Here is an 18099-nt window from a genome sequence, read left to right as displayed (position 1 = left end):
TCTTCTTCATATTTCATGGTGTGGAAATAGCTTCTGCCGAAGTTAATTAGCGTCGTGAAATTGTGCTCTGGTCTCGGTTGGAGGAGGGCTAATCTCAGAGATGAAACAATTGTGTTATCGACACTATTCTTGGAATCCGTTGAGCTGTGGATGTTATTCTAAGATGAACTGTAGCAACCCCGTACAGGCAGTCAGGCTCCACCCTAAGCCTGTGCGTTTTACACATGGATGTATAACATATTTTATGTGGTGTGATAAATATTAACCCTGTATGACAGCAATGCATATCAAATTCACACAGGCATATCAACAAACAACTTCACGGCTATTTGATTTCATATATACATATATATATATATATATATGAAATCTATATATATATATATCTATATATATGAAAATATATATATATGAAGATATATATATATATATATATATATGAAATCATTTCATATAATTGAGAAACGATAGGTAATTTGATGCATTGTGCAACTTGATACCTGACCTATACTTTGACAAACATTTATTCATGTCTTACAAAAAAAACGCAAGGAAACACATAAACACACCATAAACATTGTATTTATATTACACTGTTGAACCACATATATATTAGCAAAGGCATATGTATTGTGTAAATGTTCCAAATTGTATTATATTTCTCCAATAAATTCAAAAATCACTGTATTCTCTAAACAAACAAAAAAAGCCAGAACTCATTCTATTACATTCAGAAACACAAGAGCACTGAGAATATACTCTTCCTATTCTCCTTTGCCAGCAATATTGCGACTTTTAGCGCGTAGTTTGTTGACTTGAGACTCTGCGATGTCGGCGCGCTCCAGCGCCTCCTCCAGGTCGTGCTGAGCCTTGCGGGACTTGGCAAGATGCGCACTGCTCAGCTCCTCCTGTCAATCACACGATACAATGCCGCCCCTCGGGATGAGTCTCATAATGATACAGAGTTAACTAGTCTAGTCAAAGTTGGAATTGAATACACTTTTAACCACAGAGTAATTCACACCTGTACACATTGAACGCATGTACACCTTAAACGCCTTGAAATCATTATAAATGTCTATTGGGGATGTACACGTTTTTGGTCCTTTTCTCAACCACAATATTTATAATTTTATCTCTACAGAATACCTTTGCTACCTTAGCCTCCTTTTTAATTATGACTACTGTGAGTTTTTACTACGTACTTGATCTTTGTCTTGGTTGCAAGATTAGAATGTTACTGTACAGAAACGAATGACCATGTTATGCTGCCCACCTGCCAGTTAAACACTCAAGCACATAAGAACATGTGAGATGACACTTGATTGGTGTCTGAAAGTAAGGGTGAGCATGCAGCCACTCACCGTCTCCTCACACTGGCGCTTGTACACCTTCACTTTGAGCTGCAGCTTGTTGACCAGGTCCTGCAGCCTGGCGGCGTTCTTCATCTCCTCCTCCCCCTGAAACACTCTGCTCATTACTGTCCACTCACCAGCCTGTCTGTACCTGTCTCTCCATCTAGCTTGTAAACAGGGCCATAGCCAGGGTTTAAAAAACAGTGAGGTCCGGCATCAGCTGCGGGGGTTCAGTTTATTTGGGAGTGAGGGGTGGGGTGGGTGGGTGGGGGGGTGGGTGGGGGGATGCTCGGCACATGCACCATCAGATGAACCACACAGTGTAAGCAAAGTACATAGTCGAAACTGAATGAGGCATGCACCCATCTCTGAAAAATTCTCAACCATTGTTTTTTTTAGACAGTTTCCAATTTTTCCACCTGTGTGTGTGTGTGTGTGTGTTGGTGTGGGTGTGTGTGTGTGTGTGTGTGTGTGTGTGTGTGTGGGGGGGGGTGTGGGAGTGTTTGTGTGTGTGTGTGAGATCTGCCTACCTGATGGGTGACCTCCTTAATTCTTCGCTCATATTTGCGCACAGCCTTCATGGAGTCCCCACTGCGTTTGTGCTCCGCCTCCAACTCTGCCTCCAGCTCCCGGACCTGGGGAAACACCTGGATGAACTCTGCCCTAGTAGAGGTATCTGGAGATCTCTAGGGTAGATCTCTAATCAGGGTCTTACCAAGGCAATGATCAAACCATCTACATGCGACTCCTGATGCTTCCTGTGTATCAGGTTGTCGATTTTTTACAAAGTGACTTTAAGTAAATTCTCAAGGATCAGGTCAGGGTTAGATATATTCCAGTTACTGTCTATATTAGGGGTGTCAAACTCAATTTCTCTGCAATTCCGCTGCAATAGATTATTATTGGTTGTAGTATTAGCATTATATTTAATAACAAGCTCTGAAAGAAGAATTCTAGGAAAAGGAATGGCAAGCAAAATTAAAGTTCACAATTATAATACAACTATTTAAAATAAATAAACAAAGTAGTATAAGCAAGAATTAATGTCAGCTAGCAGCCAAAGTTGATCCACTCACAGAAATATTATCTTTCAGTGAGTGGATAAGATAAACAGGGTGCATTCTGGGATATGTAGGAAATTGATGATTTCAGTTTGCACGTGTTAGCGTACCCTGGACTCCAGTTTCTGGAGCTCCTTCTTGCCACCCTTCAGGGCCAGGTTCTCGGCCTCGTCCAGGCGCTGCTGCAGGTCCTTCACGGTCACCTCCAGGTTCTTCTTCATCCTCTCCAGGTGGGCGCTGGTGTCCTGCTCCTTCTTCAGCTCCTCCGCCATCATGGCCGCCTGCAGGGGAAACATGCGCCATTACTTTTTCTGATGTCTAAATGATAGCCTTCCAGGGATGCAATTCAAACTGGGTCACTTAGTGACATATGACTACTGATTTGTAGCGATTCAGAATGCTTTTAATTAATAAAGAGGCATGGGTTAGGGCGTTTTCCACAGTGACCCTCACAGGTATAAAACATAAACTTAGAATAAAGATGGAGGATTACATCTGTGATGGCCTTCTTGGCCTTATTATCTGCACTCTGGGCTTCCTGGACTGTTTCCTCCATGTCAGAGCGCAGCTGATTAATATCAGAATCCATCTTCTTTTTGCTGGTCAGGAGACAAGTGTTCTGCTCAGGGGAGGAAGAGAAGGGTTAATAGACTAATAGTACTAGTCTTCAATAGAACTATACATTGAATATATCACTTGAGTAGATAAGCATAGTAATGTATTCAAGGCTTTCAAACAAAAGGTAAAAAAACTATTCTCTTTTTGACGTTGACTTAGCTGTAGAGGTCTGCCTTCTTGTATTGAGTTACGATACGTTTCTTTAGTCACCTGGGCGTGAAGCAGCTGAACCCTCTCGCTGGCGTCCACCAACTCCTGCTCGGCGAGCTTGCGGCTCCTCTCGGACTGCTCCAGTGCCTCCCTCATCTCCTCCACCTCCGCTGCCAGGAGGGCGCTCCGGCGCTCCGCAATCGCCAGCTGCTCCTTCAGGTCCTCCTGGCTGTGGACGGCTTCATCCAGACGAACCTGAGTGTCCTGTCAGGAGAGGGAGGACGAGGGTAGGCTACACTTTAGGAGTGTGCTTTGTGTTTGTGTTGTATGATGTCATTTGACACCCTCATGTAAAAAGTAAAACAGCAGCTCAGCTGCCGTTTTGTTTCTCTACTGGAACCCTGGGTCAAAGGAGTTTGACCATCTAGACCCAGCAGGAGATAAAGCAGTGTTGGTAAACGTCCTTGCAGTGCAGTTGGTCACTCACCTTGTACTGCGACTGGAGGTTCCTGAGCTGTTTGGTGGCGTCCGACGCCTGGAAGTTGGCGTGGCCTAGGTGGACCTCCATCTCGTTGAGGTCGCTCTCCAGCTTCCTCTTGAGGCGCACGGCGTCGTTGCGGCTGTGGGTCTCGGCGTCCAGAGAGCCCTGCAGGGTGTCCACAGCCCTCAGGTGGCTCCTCTTCAGCTGGTCCAGCTCCTCGTCCTTCTCCAGCACCCTGCGGTCCTTCTCTGACCGGATCTGGTTCAGCTCCAGCTGGAGGTGCAGCAGTTTGGCCTCTTCCTGTTCCATGGAGGACTGGAGGACAACGCGTGACAGAGTCAGTGTAATGACGCCGCTTTAAAACCTACGCTCGGTGGTTATACGGCGAGGAGCTTGCGACAATATTTCAATTAAGGATGTGTAAATGAATCCAGAAAATCCCTCGAACCATGAATTATCCTGTGTGCGACCACTCTAGGCCTGGTCACACTAGTTCTGGGTAAGAGTGAGAGAGAAACAGCACCAACTCTGGGGAATTTGTATTCCATTAATGGCAAATCATTTAGCTGTTATCATTCAATGCTGAGAGACACATATTCATTCAGCATTACTGGTGGTTATCATTTTGACAGCAAATATAATGTATAGGGATAAGTAAACCCCTTCAGTATTGAAACAATAGTTTAAACATCCTTTGCCAGATGAGACTTAACTGTGATCAGTAGATAATAAAGGCAAACAAGGCACCTCTGCTTCCTCAAGAGCAACTTGGATTTCACTCTTTTCCTGCTCCACTTGCTTGGCAGCTTTCTCCACCTCGTGGATGGTCTTTGCCGATTGGCCCAGTTGTTCGGTGATGTCGGTTATCTCCTCTGTAATGCAAAGCCAAAGCGTCAGGTAAGAAGACGACAAAAGTCCACTCAACCTCCAACAATGAGAATCTTGGGTCCAACGTTATTTCTTACGCTGGAGGTTTTTGTTCTCCCGCGTCATGCTCTCTAAGTGGTCCGAGGCCTCCTCATAGGAGTTCTTCAGCTTGAACAGCTCGGTGCTCACGCTTCTGGACTCCCTCTGAGAGGCCTCCAGTTCAGACTGGCTCTCCTCCAACTTCTGTTTCCATTCACCAAGAACCTGACAGGGGGGTTAGGGTGTTTGAATCCCAGCCGAAAATCTCTGGGTCCAAGCTCAGTCTTACTGTAGGTACCCTTAAACAAGATCCACCTTACTGCTATTCATGCCAAAATGTCCTGCATCTTTATGTCACTGTGAATCACTTGATAGATAGCTTTTGGTGGGATTGCAATAATCCATTACACATTACTGGAATATTTGGTGATGATACCCTGACTTGTAAGAGGAGTTGATTACTACTCTCTCTCACTACATGAACACATTCTTATGAGGAGCCTGCACTTCTAGTCCGGAATAGACTGTACCTTGTCAAAGTTCCTCTGCTTCTTGTCCAACATGGCGCTGGATGCATTTGACCGCTCCAGCTCCACATTGAGGTCCTCCACCTCCACCAGCAGCCTCTGCTTGGTCTTCTCCAGCGACCCGACCTTGGCGTTTATGGCCTCCGTTGACTCCTCGGATTCCTGAAGCCTCTGAGCCAACTTCTTCCTTTTGTGTCAAATTTCAAATTTATTCACATTCCAGGAAAGACAAAACTTGATTTGCATTGTACACATTGTAATGCTCATTTTAAAAAGAAGATAAAGATTATAAACTTGGATTGATAGATCGTGTGACATGCAATGAGCACAACAAATTAGAACTCGTACGACTGGAAGGAAACAACGCCAACCGCCACCCATCACTACCAAAGGGTTCCTTACTTGGCCTCTTCCAGCTCGTCGGTCCTCTGGATGGCGTCCGTCTCGTACTTGGTCCTCCACTGGGCCACCTCGCTGTTGGCCTTGGACAGGCCTCTCTGCAGCTCCCCCTTGGCCTCCTGCTCCTCCTCGTACTGCTCCCGCAGGAGCTCACAGTCGTGGCGCGCCGACTGCAGAGCGTGGGCCAGGGAGCTCTTGGCCTGAAATGCATGACAAGTGACCACACAGATGAGGAGTGATCATGTCATTATAAGTATCCGCATGAGCACAGGGTTTGCTTTGTGCGGCCCTTTGCGTATCGTCTGACCTTGGTCTCTTCGTCCAGATGTCTCTTCAGCTCCTCCGTTTGTTGACTGGCCGTGTTCTTCACCCTGTGTATCTGAGACAGAGCGGCTTCCTTCTCCTCAAGCTGCCGGGAAAGTTCCCCTGTTGAGGGTTTTAGTCGGTGGCTTATTAACAGCATTACGTTTACCATAGTTGTTTTGTTCTTTTACTTAGTACTGTTGAGTTTACCGTTTTCTGTCTGCAGACGACTGGCGAGCGTGGTGTAATCACTCAGAGACCTCTGGGCGTCCTCTGCTCTGCTTTTGTTTTCGGTGCTTTGGTCTTCCAGGCTCCTGCATAGTTTTTCCAGATTTGCCTGCAATATTTCAAAACAATTCAATATTTAGTCCTTATCTTTGAATTAGCTAGCAGACGCTTTAGTCCAAAGCAACTTGCAGTGACTAAGAGCATCTTAACATAATGTGTACAAGTGGGCTACCGGACCAAACCAAGTACCACTGAAACACCCTAGCCCAGACACTATACTGCCCCCCATCTATAAAACTGAGAGCTCGCACCTTGCTCTTCAGAACACTCTCCATGTTGCAGACCAGGTCGTCCACCTCCATCTTGAGCTCACTCTTGTCCTTCTCCAGCTTCTGCTTCACCCTCTGGAGGTTGTCTATCTGCTCGCCCAGCCCGGCGCTGCCGTCCGCCTGTTTCTTGCGCAGGGCGGCCGTCGTGCTCTCGTGCTGCAGGGTTGACTCCTCCAGGTCTCGGCGAAGGCGGTGGAACTCGGCGTCCCGCTTCTTGTTGACCTCCACCTGGGCGGCGGTGGCTCCGCCCGCCTCCTCCAGCCTCTCGCTGATCTCCTCCAGCTCCCGGGACAGGTCGGACCTCTGCTTCTCCACCTTGGCCCGGGATGAACGTTCCGCCTCCATCTCCTCCTCCAGCTCCTCAATACGGGCCTGGAGTGGTAGAAGTAAAAAACGTGATTTTCTGATTCCTACAGCTGCTCTGAACTGTATGTTTAGAAACTAGGTTGTGCAGCTCTTTTGGAACTACTCCAATATTGATTGCATGGTTTGATTTGTTTCAAACATGGAAGTCTGAAAGATTATTAATTTTTATAATGAACTATAGTAGTAGTCTATTATTTTAAAGTGGGTAAAAATGGATGACATATTGTTGGTTTAGAGTGTCTGTTCATCCATTTGGGACTGGAGGAGTGAAGAGAACCCCTGGATAGATATAGGTATACAAACCTGCTGCTCTTTGATTTTCTTTTGGAGTTGTATACTAAGAGTTTGTTCATCTTCCATTCGGCTCTGGAGGTTGATGACCTCAAAATCCTTTCTGGAAAAAAAAGACAAATAAAGACCATTATTTGGTTATTATCTATAACATCATTTATTAGTTTATAATTAACCTTTACACATGGTCCCTAGAGAATCCTGGTGTCAAGTGAGATGAAGTGTATGTACTGTTTCAGTGTTTCCTGCTGCCGCTGTCGGTCACTCTCTATGGTCATGATGTTCTCCTGGGAAAGCCTGAGATCTCCCTCTAGCTTTCTCCTGGTTCTTTCCAGATCGGCTCGCACCTTCTTCTCTTGCTCCAGGGACCCTTCGAGCTGGAAATGTTAACAATTACATGTTTTAAAAAGACTATTCAGATACTTGAACATTGTTCTAGAATTCTGTTTTGGGAAGGTAAATAAAGATAATAATAATACATTTTATTTTTGGCGTCTTTCAAGTCACCCAAGGTCACCTTACATAGAGTAATAAACTTAAAATAACAACAAACCATAAAATAACAGCATCAAACATTAATAAGGTGATACATACATCGTCCACCTGTTGCTCCAACTTGACCTTGCTCTTGGTCATTGAGTTCACTTTATCCTCTTCAGCTTGGAGGTCGTCCAGAGTCTGCTGATGCACCTCTTGTAGTGATTTAATCTCCTTGGAAGACTTTAGCAGGTGATCCTCCAGCCCTGCCAATTCCTCTACCAAGTTCTTGACCTGCGCAAAGGAACTTTGTCTGGTCATCATTTTTGTCCCTTTTATGCGATCCAATTCAAAGCATATTCCTTAGAAAAAGTCCCACCAGTTCTACTTACCTAGTTATAGTTTCACAACCCACTATTTGAAGACCACAGTCCACTGACCTTATTCTCAGTGGCGTACTTCTCCTTCTCCACCTTGGCGATGATGAGCTCCAGGTCATCGATGTCCCTCTTGAGATCCAGACACTCGTCCTCCAGCTTCCTCTTCTTGGCCGTCAGCTCGGCGTTGATCTCCTCCTCTTCCTCCATCCTCTCTGAGAACTCCTTCACCTTGGCCTCCAGGTGGATCTTGCTCTTGATGAGGCCCTCGCAACGCTCCTCCGCGTCGCACAGGTTATCCCGCTCCTGCCACGCGAGACACACACAGGATCTTGTAACACCTGTTTCTACCCTTTGCTGGATCAATCTGTTCACAGAACGTTTAGCCTTCCGTCAACAAGTAAAACACTAAAAGACTAAGAGTAAAGTAAAGTAAAAAGACTTCTCCAAAGTGGATGAATAAGGAAAGGTTGGTCTGGCATGTGGCTGGGCACCTTTTTCTGAAAACAATGACATTGTCATGTGATCCAGACCTTCCTGGGTGGCTTAAGTGGTCTTCGAGAAGGTATGTGTTTTTTGCATTTTCGGTGTGTGATTATACATTTATATAGCTAAGAGTAGACAAAATCTACTCTTACTGTTTAAGGTAGGCAAGAGGTGTGCAAATCATTTCCGACATGCAATCCCCCATCAACATTTGAATGTCAAGAGATGGATGAAATATGGAAGATATACAATTAATCATTTTGACACGCAGGGGCATCTCTCTTGACTGGCAAAAAACCTACGGCTTGAATCTGAAGGAAGAGGTCATTCTTCTCCTGAACCATTATCCCCATCTTCTGCTCCAGCTCCTTCCTCCGGGCCTCTGATCGGAGGTACTCCTCTCTCAGCCGGGATAGCTCCTCCTTCATGTTCTGCATCTCCTTCTCTGCCTCAGCACTCCGGAGCAGCGGCTTGATCTTGAAGTAGAGCCTCATCCAGGGCCAGTTCTTCACACTCATGAAGGAGCGGATGTTGTACTGAATGATATATATCGATTCCCTGGAAACAAAGCAAAAACTCAGGCATGATTCTTGAAGCATATTCCCCATACTAGAGGGTGGATGCTGTATTCACCTATTCTTGGTCATCGCTTTGAATCTCAGCCGGCCGACGTAACCGCGGGAAACGGCCTGAATTCGGGTGATCAGCACAGCCAGGCGTTCGTCTCTCATCTCCTCCAGAAGACCCAACAGTCCAGCTTTGAAGAACACCTGCATCATGTCATGGGATAAAGGTCAACACATTTAACTGTGTTTGGTGGAATCGTGCAAAGGATCATCATTGAGAACAATAGTAGAAGTTGTTCCTCTTTATAATCAGTGCTATTTATGGTATGCTTTGTACTTATTAATTATTCCACATAATGCAACTTGGCCATTGCGAGTACCTTTGTGTATCCAAACTTGTACTGGGCGTGGTCCACATCAATGGAGCCGAGAAGTTTCTCTGATGCTTTTTTGCTGTCAATGAACTGCCCTTCCGGTATCGCACTAGCATTCAGGATTCTGTACCTGTGAGGAGGAGTACGTAGTTTGTAGCATGCAGTAGTATGTAGTATGCAGTGCAGGCAATCAAAACGAGTAGGAGTAATCAAAGGCAATGAAATGCTATGATTTCAGGCGTCCTCGACTGTGCAGCACGTAACAAATAAGCATGCAAAAAATGCATACAAAAAAAACAATAAAGTTATGATTAGTAACAAAATACTGGAAAGCGTGCATGAGTGCATGCCTAAATATCTTACACAATTATTGGGTTGATATTATGCCACCAGGTGTGAGTGTGATTAGCCATTAAAAAATGTTTGAAAAATTGCCCTTTCGTTTGTTTTCCATGCTTTTAATGGCTAATCACACTCACACCTGGTGGCATAATATCCCCCCTTTAACACATCTGATAACTGCAAACGAGTTATGACTATGAGCTGTCTACAGATAGGGACATTCTGATGGTAGCTGTTGTTAGAGGATATGGTAGGAATCTGGTCATGGGCTGACCTCTGTTTGAAGTCCCCGTAGAGGATCCTGCTGGGGAAGCCCTTCCTGCAGATCCGGATGCCCTCCAGCACCCCGTTACAGCGCAGCTGGTGCAGCACGAGGTAGTGATCCATGGATCCTTGGAGGACAATCGTTATACCGCTTAGCAGCACCGCACTAGCATGCATCATGGAATCAGTGTGACTTGGAAGATGGAATGGAATGATTTGATCAATAATACGTTTTGTACACTGCAACATAATAGTAATTGTCCTCACCGGATTTTCAAAATAAAACAACCCCAAATGAGGCAGATTTGGCAGGACTCTTACAGCATTTAAGCATCTTTCCCGTATCGGTATTGATACCATTTACAAGTATCACATTCGAGGGAGGTGTGGCGTCATATTGATCGGTTTGTCTTACCTGGTGTTTTGGTTTCATTTGGGATGATGCACCTGACAAAATGAGGATGGGTAGACCGGAGGTTGGACATGAGCTTGTTGAGGTTCTCCTGTCGGAGACAAAGCCAAGAGAACACACAAGAGAGCACCATTTATCAACTTTTATATTATTTAAAAATGTGTTAACCTTAGATATGGCAGGACCTGCGTAAGAAAGATTGCACCCCAGAGATTATTTCCCTTTCTTAAATAATCGCAGAAAGTAAAACTCAAAAGAAAACACATAACCGTACCGTACCCTGAACAGTGCAGAAACCGTCTGAAAGGAAGAGCCCTTTCTCTTGGCACTCCTCCTACTTCCGTCTAGGAGGACGGAGAACAAAAAATGAACAAGAGATTTGCATTGCAAGTAGGGTCCCTCTTGTCTCACTCAACTGGTAGCACTATTGCACTGGCATTAACACTGCCAGGGTTGGGGGTTCGATTCTGACTGGGACCACCAATGCTATGAACATATGCACTCAGGGTATTTAAAAGGAAATGGACCAAAAAAAACATAGTATACTACACGCAACCATATCTAAACTACATAGAGGAATAGCATTCCTGAATTTGTGACAGGGCAGGACTATCGGTCAGGGTGGTCGGATAAGTAGACGGTGAGGCCAACAGACCGTCGGTGGAGGCGTAGGTGGCGAACAGCTTGCCCAACAGCTTCAGGCCTGCCTTCTGGTAGAGCTGGGCCACGGTTTCGTTGAGCGGGTCCTTGTTCTTCTCCAGCCAGCCCGAGATGTTGTAGTCCACGGTGCCGGCGTAGTGCACCAGGGAGAAGTGGGCCTCGGCCTTGCTCTTGCAGGCCTTGGGCTTCAGGAAGCAGCTGTTCTTGCCGAGATGCTGGTCGTACAGCTTGTTCTTGAAGGACACGTCGGATGACTTGGGGAACATGCACTCCTCCTCCAGGATGGATAGGATGCCCATGGGCTGGAGACATGCAGGAGAACCGTTTCTTTAGATGTTTGGTTCGATGGATCAATGGATGGATGGATGGAGGGATGGATGGATGAATATCGATAGATAAATGTTTCTAGTTATTTCCAGGTGGATGATGGTGAATGTGCCTAACTTTTAACTTGTGTAACCTGGATAAAGATGGATAGATGGCTACTGAGATGGAACAACAACTAAGATTGTACTTTGAGATAGTGCTGTTATTCCCAGACTGGACATTGTAGAGATAGATTTTGGTGGATCGACCGGGTGGGACTTGAAACAGTGCAGTTTACCTTCTCGATGAGCTCGATGCAGGCTGCCAGGTCCATGCCAAAGTCAATGAACTCCCAGTCGATGCCTTCCTTCTTGTACTCTTCTTGCTCCAACACAAACATGTGGTGGTTGAAGAACTGCTGGAGCTTCTCGTTGGTGAAGTTGATGCACAGCTGTTCCAGACTGTTCATCTGCAAGACATTGTGTCATTTTAATTCACAAATACATAAGAAGACTAACAAACAAAGGTTGTATGAGTCCCATTTACCTCAAATATCTCAAAGCCAGCGATGTCGAGGACGCCAATGAAGTGCTGCCTGGGCAGTTGTGTGTCGAGCTGTTTGTTAATCCGGGTCACCATCCAGAGGAACAGTCTTTCATAGACGGCTTTAGAGAGGGCACCCGTTGAGTTGTTCACCTGTCATCAAAGGTTCCAGAGTCAAAATGGATTTTTAAAGTGCTGCAGATTAAATCTGATTTTCAACATTGACTGACTAATGGAAGGGGCAGGGTACCTGTTGCACGGTCTGTCCTTTCGTGACATACTCATTTCCAACTTTCACTCTTGGATAGCATAGCGCCTTCAGTAGATCTGCAGAGTTCATGCCCATGAGGTAAGCCACTTTGTCTGCCACTAAGAGGAAGGATGTATATAACAAAATGAACAAGGTGTTAGAGTAGGCAGAAAGGCAAGCAATAAGCAAGATTCAACAATAATTGAAATAGTTGGTTTTAAGTGGGCCATTTTTTTTTTTTGACCATTTCTTGTGGCTTGTAACCCATCTTCTGAACCATCAGGTTGTTAACCTCTCACCTTCTGTGCCATCAGGCTCAGCCTGCTCCTCCCGCTGTTTCTGCTTGAACCTCATGTTCCCATGATGCATCACTGCGCCGGTCAGCTTGTAGATGCCCATCTTTTCCTCTGTGCTGAACCCAAGGATATCAATCGCGCTCTACAGAAACCAAGGAACGTTGTTTAGACCACCTGAGTTTACATTCTGAGTTTACAGGCAGACTTGGTAATAAATCACTTGGTAAAGAATTTTTTTGAAAGATCCCAGATAATATTGCATGATTGCAATAGAGCAAAAATACACGTCTTAAAAATAACGCTTTAAATTAAATTGTATCATCTGAGTTTTGTATTATGTAATTTTTCCTCTGGGACAGTCCCAGCCGTTAGGTTCAACCCAAATCTTAGCAGTCTACCTGGAGGCATCCCTGAGCAAGCGGCTCTAACCCCTACCTGCTCCTTCATGATATGAACCTGACCGATTCACATCTCACATGCAAATACCTTTGGATAAAAGCGCATATATCTTACATCAGTGGCGACCAGCTCTTCTTGGTCGCTGATGCTTTGAACAGTGATCTCCCCCTGGCTGATGAACGGGTAGTCATAAGGGTTGGTGGTGATCAGCAGCAACTCTGGTATAATAAAAATATTGATCCTTGTAAACGCTGTATTGGTTGTATGCAAAAGAAGAACTGCTGTTGAATCCAATAAGTGGAATAAAGACTGTGTTCAGATCACGTGACCACCTACCAGTTAATTCTGGCTTTTGGTTGGACAGGATCTGATAGAAGATGTGATAGCTTCTCTCAGCCGGGAGTTGAAAGGTCACTCTAGACTTCTCCAGTAGATCTGGGGATTAACATAAGAGGTCAAATATTCCTATCTCATCGCCTATATCCCGGGATTAGCTTTAGCATACGTAGCTCCATTCAGACTTACAGGTTTCAATATCAGCCGACGACAGCTTCCCCTTTGTTCCAAAGTGGATGCGAATGAATTTGCCCTGGAACATAATTATGATAGGGTTGATGACGATTAGTATTATGATCAGCAGAAGGCTGCTAGGTATTGTTACCAGTGTTATCTATGCAGCCTAACATATGCATATTAAAGGGCCCCTATATAACCAACAGGTGTGATGTTTATTGGACCAAGCTTCCAGGTTGTCAGCGGGTACAATCCACTGGGTTGGCTTGTAGGGTGATCTGTGCATTATACATCTGAGTGGACACTCCCACATGTGATGTAACTAACAGGTATGGAATAGCTTGTAATGGCTAATCAACTTCACAGCTGGTGGTACAAGAGGGTGCCTTTAATACTCATAAAGAATACCGATATAAAAGAGTGTTATTTGACTTTTGACAGAATAAGACTCACGAAGCGAGAGGAGTTGTCGTTTCTGACAGTCTTGGCGTTACCGAAGGCCTCCAGCAGGGGGTTGGCCTGGATGATTTGATCCTCCAGGGTTCCCTGTTAAACGGAGCATACATCCTTGTTTGAAATAAACACAGAAGAAGAGGTCTCTTGTACTGGTTGCAACAAACAGTTGAGAAAGTTCTTTAAGGAAAGGAAAATGGAGGCCAGCCTATACAACTTTTGAAGGAGCGGTTAAAAAATAACTAGGTATTTGTGGGATTTGCAGGTATTTTTTTGGCCCAGGATAGTCTAGTGGTTAGGGTGTTAGGGTGGCTCCAAGCAAAAGGGTTCTGGGTTCGAACCCCAATGGCCGCAGGCTTCCATGGGCAATATACCAGGCATGCATCTGAAAATGACTGTAAGTCACTTTGGATAAATCTGCTTAATGCTTGTCTGAGTAGAGAGTGAGAGTGCTGGTACAGAAGTCGGTAAATACCTGCATTCTACCATCAAGTGGCTCTTTCTTGCTTGGATCCCCATAAGATGCAATTGTTGCAAAATACTGAATGACCCGCTTGGTGTTCACAGTCTTTCCAGCTCCGGATTCTCCGCTGCAAAAGTTGTACGATGAAATGAGATGAGGGTCTCTTATTGTGACGGTCAAGACAGGAAGTGGAATAGTTACTCACGTGATGAGGATTGACTGGTTCTCACGATCTGTTAAAAAGACAAACAGTATATAACTCATCATTTAGTCTTGGGATTTTGGGATTCATACTTGAATAAAGTGTTACACAGGTGTGTTCTGAATTGGAAGTTACTAACAGAATATAACCTTTATATACAATTTGGATAAATATGTACATGGGGGGTTGTCGTATATTAAAACTCACACTAATATAAGACACTTGAAAATAAGTAAATCCAGGCGCCTTGGACTTTTCTAACAATTCTTCCCTAAAAGGCGTACCTATTGTGTGAACTCATTTGTCAGTGTTTGCGTACCGGTAAGCATGTACTGGTAAGCGTTGTCGGAGATGGAGAAGATGTGCGGTGGGACCTCCTGGCGCTTCTTCCCGCGGTATCCGGCCACGACCTCTGGGTTGTAGACCGGCAGCCACTTGTAGGGGTTCACTGTCACACAGAACAGCCCCGAATAGGTCTGGAAGGAGGGGGAGACAAGGGCTTGGTCCTCATTAGGATGTACAGTTGAAATAATTGTACCGCAGTGCCATGTGATCTTGATGGGAGGCGAGTGTGGATGTCATGGTGACATTGTTACCATGAGTAATTATCGTTCTAAGCATTCCTTCAGTTCATGGCGGGTCTGGGGAGGCACATGCCTGAAATTTTGCAATGTACACATTCAATATACACTCTCGCTCTACGAAAGCTGTGTGTTATGCCTGGTTATGTCTGTATGTTATGCCCCCCCCCCCCCCCTCCCCCGCAGGTGTTTGACCCAAACACCTGCTAACCCGGCCCTCTGGGTTGGCGGTCTTACGTAGATCATCCAGGCGGAGTAGCGCTCCTTCAGGTTGTAGAGCACGGCGGGCTCGTGGAGGTGGGTCAGCATGGCCATGTCCTCGATCTTATCGTACTTGGGGGGGTTCATGGGCTGCAGGTCATCCTGCTGAACCACCACAATCTGGAGGAAACCAAAAGAAAAGCTTGTTACTAATAATGCATCAAATGAAATACAATGACATTAGATGAACACGTAAATCTTTCTGAAATGTGTAACCCACTTTTAAGTGTGTGTTATACTTAAGGTGGTTAGCATGAATCAAATAACAACGATTATTACACAGCTTTGTTGATTAGTCAGTTCTGATTGGTAGATAACGGCATTCGATAGTCTGTTAATTCTGGACAGTAGACTGCAGCAATAACAGATCATTGCATTGGGTGCTATTTCCAACCGTAGATAATTTTTTGGGCAGAAGCAATTGAGAACATTTTAATCAGTAAAATATGTTAAAAATCATATTGTTTTTAAATCAATTAAACCTTTTTGAGTGAACACTAGTCTAATATGCTCCATTTTATTGACCAAAAAACTCTTGGCTAACTTTCCCATATTATCTAGTCCAGGGGTCAGCAACCTTTTCAACATGCTGTGCCAGTTTAACATTTTCTCGTTTATGAGTGTGCCTTAAGCAACAATATATTCAAAATTAAGCTGGTTGCCGACCCCTGATCTAGTCTGTAATCAACAAGATGAGGACCAGAGCTGTCCTGATGCCAAGCCTACCTTTGCGTCCTCGGTTTCCACGGTGATCTTGGAGCCGTCTTGCCTCTTGATCTTGCCCTTCACGTACTCCTGCCTCGCGTCAGTGACGAAGATGGCCGTCTTGGCGTCAAAGGGCATGTTCTGGGCGGCAACCCGCTCTCGCTCCGGCTTGCGGAGGAACGGCGCCGCCACCCCAAAGATCGCCATCTCAACGTCACCCATATCCAACTAGACCTGGCTGTGGACCGTGGAACAATCTTAAATACGTTCATACTGGCTGTTATATATGCTCTGCTTGATCTCAGTCTCATTTTAGATCGAAGCTCATTATCAATTACTTAACATACATACAATGGATCCATCCTTGGCTTAGGATTCAGCCAATGAAGCACATTGAATCAGCAGCATTAGGACGGTAGAGTTACGTTTGACTTTTGCGAAAAATATGACTCACAAATTTGGCAATTATGCCAGAGGCTAAAGAAATATAAATGCCATTCCTCGGCCTGATCAATACAATGATAGTATAGATGCCTAGCATGGGGGGGCCCCAGTAGCAATATAACCCTCAACCCTGGTTATGTTAATGCCATGCTCTACCCATTGAGATAGACACAACCACAATAAAGTAATGTACATTTTTGTATTTCTTTCTAAAAAGAGGTGAATAGCGCTTACCTGAGTGTCCCAAAACGAAAAGGTTTGACAGAATCCAGAAAGGGTTTCTAAAAGCTGTCTGAAAGATGATTATCGCTCTCTTGGTTTATTCCTATTCAATACTCAGTGTGCCATAGACATGCCCTGAGCCTAACAAGATTTTGACAGCCTTTATAACACCAATGCCGGGACTGTATTAACGCTTTCTCCTATATTTGGCCAGAGAGATCATATCTGGCTTAAAAGCCAAGATGGAGAAAGTCCTCGACTGTCTGTTTCATGTCTGTTTTGTATTTTAAACAACCTAAGTATAGCTGTATAGTGTAATGTGTAAACGGATTCGATTGTGGTCCGTGCCCTCGGCCGATTAAAAAGCAATGATCGCTAAGGGCCACGGATTACGGGCTACGGGGCCAAACATGGCCCTCATCATTTTCCGGGCTCAGGCGAGATTAGGCCTCCTGAATTATGGCCATGGCGGTCTGAGGACCAGGATGAGGCTGGAGATTGCTGTACAGTCTTTGTCTTAAGTCGTCCATGCACATCAAAGCAAGCCGTTCACATATTCAAACAGGTTCCAGCCAGACCAAAAGCCATGACATTTCATGTAATCTAATTTGTATCTATTTAGTACCCGTCAATCTAGCTATCTTGTACTTCTAATATCTTTGTTGTGATATCATTGTGTATTGCTTGATACTTTGCCACAAGATTACCTTGGCAATTGTGCATGCTTGAACCCCTAAGAATATCAATAGCCTACTTTAAATATTATTAATTGATGAACTATTATTGACGTAATACATTTTTTACATAGCTTTTTATGCCACTTATCCATCCGATCATCAAGTGTTTTCATAAATACTTGCTTTGACATTACTTTTATATTGTATCTGTTTACATTGGGATCGCTTGCATCGCATTCCCTGCGTGTGTGAAGGCTGCAGTGTTGATCCTGGTTTGGATCTGGATTGATGGATGAGTCACAGGGTGCAGAACGCTCGGCTCACGCTAAAACCATCAGCAGACGCTGTCGTGAGAATGCAGAACATGTCAGTTTGCGTTGACGGGGGAGAACAATGAATACACAAAGCCCCTTAGCTCGGTCTTAAGCCGGTCGGCGCGTGTTTCTATCAACAAGAATCAGTATTCATAGAGCACAAGTATGTGGTTCCACTCGGCCGTGTGTGTGTGTGTGTGTGTGTGTGTGTGTGTGTGTGTGTGTGTCAGCCCAGTGCGATGTCTTAGTTCTAATGTTAATATCGCCAACCCCCCCAACTGGTGAATGCTTCCCCTTTTAAATGGGATCAAGATGCATTTGTTTTGATCCCAGTCAAATGAATCATTGTTGGAAGTAAACAGCTGGTTGTCTTGACATTAACCAGCAGTTGGGGGATGTACATTTAGGGAACATCAGTCTTCTTGTGCAGCTCCCTTTACATTATGATGAAAAGGGACTGGCCCGTACCTCTCTTTGCTTACAAAATATTATAACAGT

General features: G+C 44.8%; 1 protein-coding gene across 1 annotated transcript; it reads right to left on the bottom strand.

Annotated features, from left to right (window-relative positions):
* Positions 1-764: 764 nt before the first annotated feature.
* Positions 765-16166, bottom strand: LOC307083351 (myosin heavy chain, skeletal muscle, adult-like; the record flags this gene model as incomplete). Its single annotated transcript, XM_079747204.1, has 38 exons — positions 765-908; positions 1365-1460; positions 1886-1990; positions 2527-2697; positions 2910-3035; positions 3245-3448; positions 3672-3980; positions 4413-4537; positions 4631-4796; positions 5102-5285; positions 5501-5697; positions 5805-5923; positions 6011-6137; positions 6340-6729; positions 7027-7117; positions 7246-7391; positions 7609-7785; positions 7932-8174; positions 8657-8912; positions 8988-9124; positions 9301-9424; positions 9911-10028; positions 10316-10403; positions 10592-10656; positions 10968-11274; positions 11577-11747; positions 11825-11974; positions 12072-12190; positions 12371-12509; positions 12881-12984; positions 13103-13201; positions 13292-13355; positions 13733-13825; positions 14208-14322; positions 14401-14428; positions 14717-14873; positions 15216-15359; positions 15966-16166. 38 exons carry the CDS (start codon positions 16164-16166, stop codon positions 765-767), a joined length of 5799 nt encoding a protein of 1932 aa, XP_079603330.1.
* Positions 16167-18099: the final 1933 nt, after the last annotated feature.

Source organism: Pollachius pollachius (genome assembly GCF_949987615.1).
Source record: "Pollachius pollachius genome assembly, chromosome: 11".
NCBI classification, from domain to species: Eukaryota; Metazoa; Chordata; class Actinopteri; order Gadiformes; family Gadidae; genus Pollachius; species Pollachius pollachius.
This window is presented reverse-complemented; position numbering and strand designations above follow the sequence as displayed.